The sequence below is a fragment of the Phaseolus vulgaris genome, chromosome 3 (assembly GCF_000499845.2).
Source record: "Phaseolus vulgaris cultivar G19833 chromosome 3, P. vulgaris v2.0, whole genome shotgun sequence".
NCBI lineage: Eukaryota > Viridiplantae > Streptophyta > Magnoliopsida > Fabales > Fabaceae > Phaseolus > Phaseolus vulgaris.
Genome location: NC_023757.2, coordinates 31,109,080 through 31,112,586, shown reverse-complemented (window position 1 = coordinate 31,112,586; position 3,507 = coordinate 31,109,080). Strand labels below are relative to the sequence as shown.

At 35.0% G+C, this 3,507-nt stretch overlaps 1 protein-coding gene across 1 annotated transcript; it reads left to right on the top strand.

The window, feature by feature from the left end:
• Positions 1–1,439: 1,439 nt before the first annotated feature.
• LOC137807106 (auxin-responsive protein IAA31) lies at positions 1,440–2,814 on the top strand. Its single transcript, XM_068607562.1, has 4 exons — positions 1,440–1,749; positions 1,900–2,108; positions 2,195–2,291; positions 2,401–2,814. The coding sequence occupies exons 1-4, from the start codon at positions 1,532–1,534 to the stop codon at positions 2,453–2,455; spliced, it is 579 nt and encodes a 192-aa protein (XP_068463663.1). The 5' UTR covers positions 1,440–1,531; the 3' UTR covers positions 2,456–2,814.
• The last annotated feature ends 693 nt before the right edge of the window (positions 2,815–3,507 follow it).

Below are 3,507 nucleotides of genomic sequence, written 5' to 3'. Positions count from 1 at the left end.
TGCGAAAAATTAGAAATACACGTGTTTTCAATAAAGTGACCAAACACACACTAAGATATACACTTTCAAATTAACACTCATAATTGTTATATAAATAAATACAAACTTAATTTTATAAATCAATCTTAAAAAATTGAGTTAACTCGTATTATACAGCCTAATAAATGGAAGAGAAAAGAAGATAAAGAAGATTGAAAGGCAAAAAGAAGTGGTAACTGGAATGTGATGGTGAAAGTGAAGAACTAAGCTTTGAACAAGAATGACAACTCTTGTACTGGTGTCCAATGTTTGAAATGCATGAGTGTTTAGCTACAATTAATGCGTCTGAGTTTACTACATATGGCTGAACATCATAGTTACTCCAAGTTGCCTATCTGGGGTTGGTGATGCTGTGGATCAAGCTGTCAATTTAATTCTTTTCTACTTGTAATGCCTTGGGGAGTTGCTATGGGGTGCTTAGTCCAAGACTCAATTCAATGGCCCTTCTACATTGTCTCCATCATTCTCTTCCAACACTTACGCACTGCCATCACTTTGGTTTAACTTTACTTCAATTTACCACAACCATTTCGGCAATCCCACTTTTCCTATTAGCAAACAAGGATACATCCAAAAGGGGCACAAAAACACTGTAATTAGATACTTCAACTCTTTCTATATTCAAATCTCCTTTTCTCAGAAATTGCTTCACACCATAATTGTTAAGCCTACAAAGCCCTTCAAAGTGGATTGGTTTTTGAGATTTTCACCAGATCAACGGTACAAATTATAAAACTTTTCACCCTTTCATTCGTTTAGATCATATAAAAAAAACAAAGATAAATCATAAAGCTCCCACTCAACAAAGAAAACAGTGTTCTGTAGTCCAATATTTTAGAGAATCCTTAACTAAACATCAAAACCCACTAAATTCTCCGATGGATTATTATAATATATATACACACACATACATACATTAGTATATCAGTATTGAAAAGACAAGATATATATATTTATCCAGAAATTACTTTTCCATTGTTTGTTATTTTATTAATCATATGGTACATGGTGTGCATGACCATAGAGGCAAACCATTCACCTTTTTTCCAATTTAATAATAGCAAACCTGATGTCCTCCCATAATGATGTGAAGACATCTTCCATGGAAGGCAAAGTTGATTAAAATAATATAAAAAGCTTCCAAAGCTAAAATAAACAGGAAGAGGGGTGGAATATGATTAAGAGCTGATTAAAATAAACAAGTTTTGTTGGTTCCAACCAACCAAAACTTCAAAATAAGTAATTAATTAAAGACCGTGTAACTTAGGCCTTGTGGACATGTCGCCCACCCTCATGGCAAATCAAAACCAAAGAGAGTCTGCTCAATGTCTGACTTGGCTTTGCTTTTGCTTATCATTCTCTCTCTCTCTCTCATTCTTTCTTTTTGGTTTAAAGTAGCTTCTGTTGTGTGTGTGTATATATATATATATAAAAGGACCCTAAGGTGGCGGCTTTTCTTTTCAGTCTTGATCAGTTTCATTCATTGGAAGATATGGGAACATTAGAACAAATCGATGTTCCTCATACCCAGTCATCATCATCTTCATCTTCTTCCATTGATAGCAACAACCACCCTTCTAGGACTCCACCACCCTCTTCCCCTTCATCAAGTGTCTGCAGAAAAAGAACTGATTTGAGCACTGACCTCAGACTTGGTCTTAGCATATCTCCTTCATCTCAATCTCAACCACCTTTCAATTCAACACCAAGGTAAATACACTCCTATCTGTTTCTCCACACCAATGCTAAGCCTAATAGCTTGGATTCTTTTATGTTCCTTGATCCTATTGTTTGGGTTGGATATGGTGATGCATGTATGATGAATTGCATTAACATGATAATCTATTATCTACCTCTCAGGGAGGAAAGTTTCAACTGGCCACCAATTAAGTCCATATTGAGGAGCACCCTAGTGGGGAAACAAAGCCATCTGAGCCAAAGACCCTCTTTATTTGTCAAAGTCTACATGGAAGGCATCCCCATCGGAAGAAAATTAAACCTTATGGCACATTATAGCTATGATGGACTTGTGAAAACTCTTGGCCACATGTTTAGGACCACCATTCTGTGTAAGCATTTCAAACCCTCGTAAAAGAATTTCCTTTTGCACCTTCTTTTGGACCATCATATTTACAGATCAAATTTGTTTTTTCAGGTCCAAACTCTCAACCACTCAATTCTGGGAATTTTCACGTGCTAACTTATGAGGATCAAGAAGGGGACTGGATGATGGTTGGAGATGTGCCGTGGGAGTAAGTGATGCATATGTTGTCTCAAAATTCAACTCTTGAATCTTACTACTAGCTCCGTTTTTCAGTGTATTTTGTTTGACCCATTTTTGTATTTGATATATTAATGCAGGATGTTCTTGAACAGTGTGAAGAGGCTGAAGATCACGAGAGCTGACAGATGCTAGTTAATTTAATAATGTATCCAATCTCTCACAACACAACACAACACAAGCTCCTCCTCAATTTTCATTGTTCATAAATTTTTGTTGTAGATCTAGTTAGTTAATTATAGGTGGGTGAAAGGCGTTTGAAATATTTCACCAAAAAGAATGGATATGGATCCCGTGATTGTCATATCTAATAGCTTTATACACCAAAAAATATAGATGTATAGCTCTTCTTACCTAATAGTCAATTCAGTGCATATTTCTTAGTCTCTGTTTGATAATAGAGTCGTCTGATTTTGGGTTGGACCTATTGCTTCTCCCTTATATCTTCTTACCTATAATGCATGATGTTTCTAGGTGTATTGCACCTTGAAGAATAGTGATTTGGTGTATTGCAGCTTCCTTGTATGAAGTTGAAATACGAAATACTGAAAAGCGTGTGTTGCTTAAAATGTGTGAAAGCTAATAGTGGAACTATAAAAAGCAGGTATGATTTTCCTAATTTCCCTACATGGGCCTTTTTTCTGCTGTCTCTGCTTTGATGTGTTTGGCTTTGTTGGGTACAACGTAATGATGCTTATGGTGTCCACACCCCTCGTGTCAAGAACAGTGGTTTTGCTTTCATTGTCATGATTTGAGGAAGATTCTAAACATGAATTAAACAATCCACATTCAGACACCTGTCTGCCGGAGAACTGTACTCATTTTGATTCTTCATCAAACATTCACCTACTGACATTGATATTTCATCTTCACAATCATTGATAGCCCTTCAGTTTCAACTTTCAACTCCATCACAACCCCAAAACATTAAGTTTAAGGTATACATTCTTCGTAAACATGCAGTATACAATATATTGTACATGAAACAACTGAGAATTAGAAAAAATAATTAATATTAGTTTGTTTTTAGATATTAGCTTACTTCTAGATACGATAAAATAAATTATATTAATTTCTTTCTAGATATTAGCTTCCTTCTAAATATGATGGATGAGCTCACGAAACAATTAAAAGTTAAAAAAAAAAAATTGATATTAGTTTCCTTTAGAAGTTTGTATTTTTTTTTT

Coding starts and splice junctions, on each gene's coding strand:
- LOC137807106 (XM_068607562.1), top strand. CDS start 1,532: ATGGGAACATTAGAACAAATCGATGTTCCTCATACCCAGTCATCATCA. Junction 2,109..2,194: donor GTTTAGGACCACCATTCTGT/GTAAGCATTTCA, acceptor TTGTTTTTTCAG/GTCCAAACTCTCAACCACTC. Junction 2,292..2,400: donor GTTGGAGATGTGCCGTGGGA/GTAAGTGATGCA, acceptor ATATTAATGCAG/GATGTTCTTGAACAGTGTGA.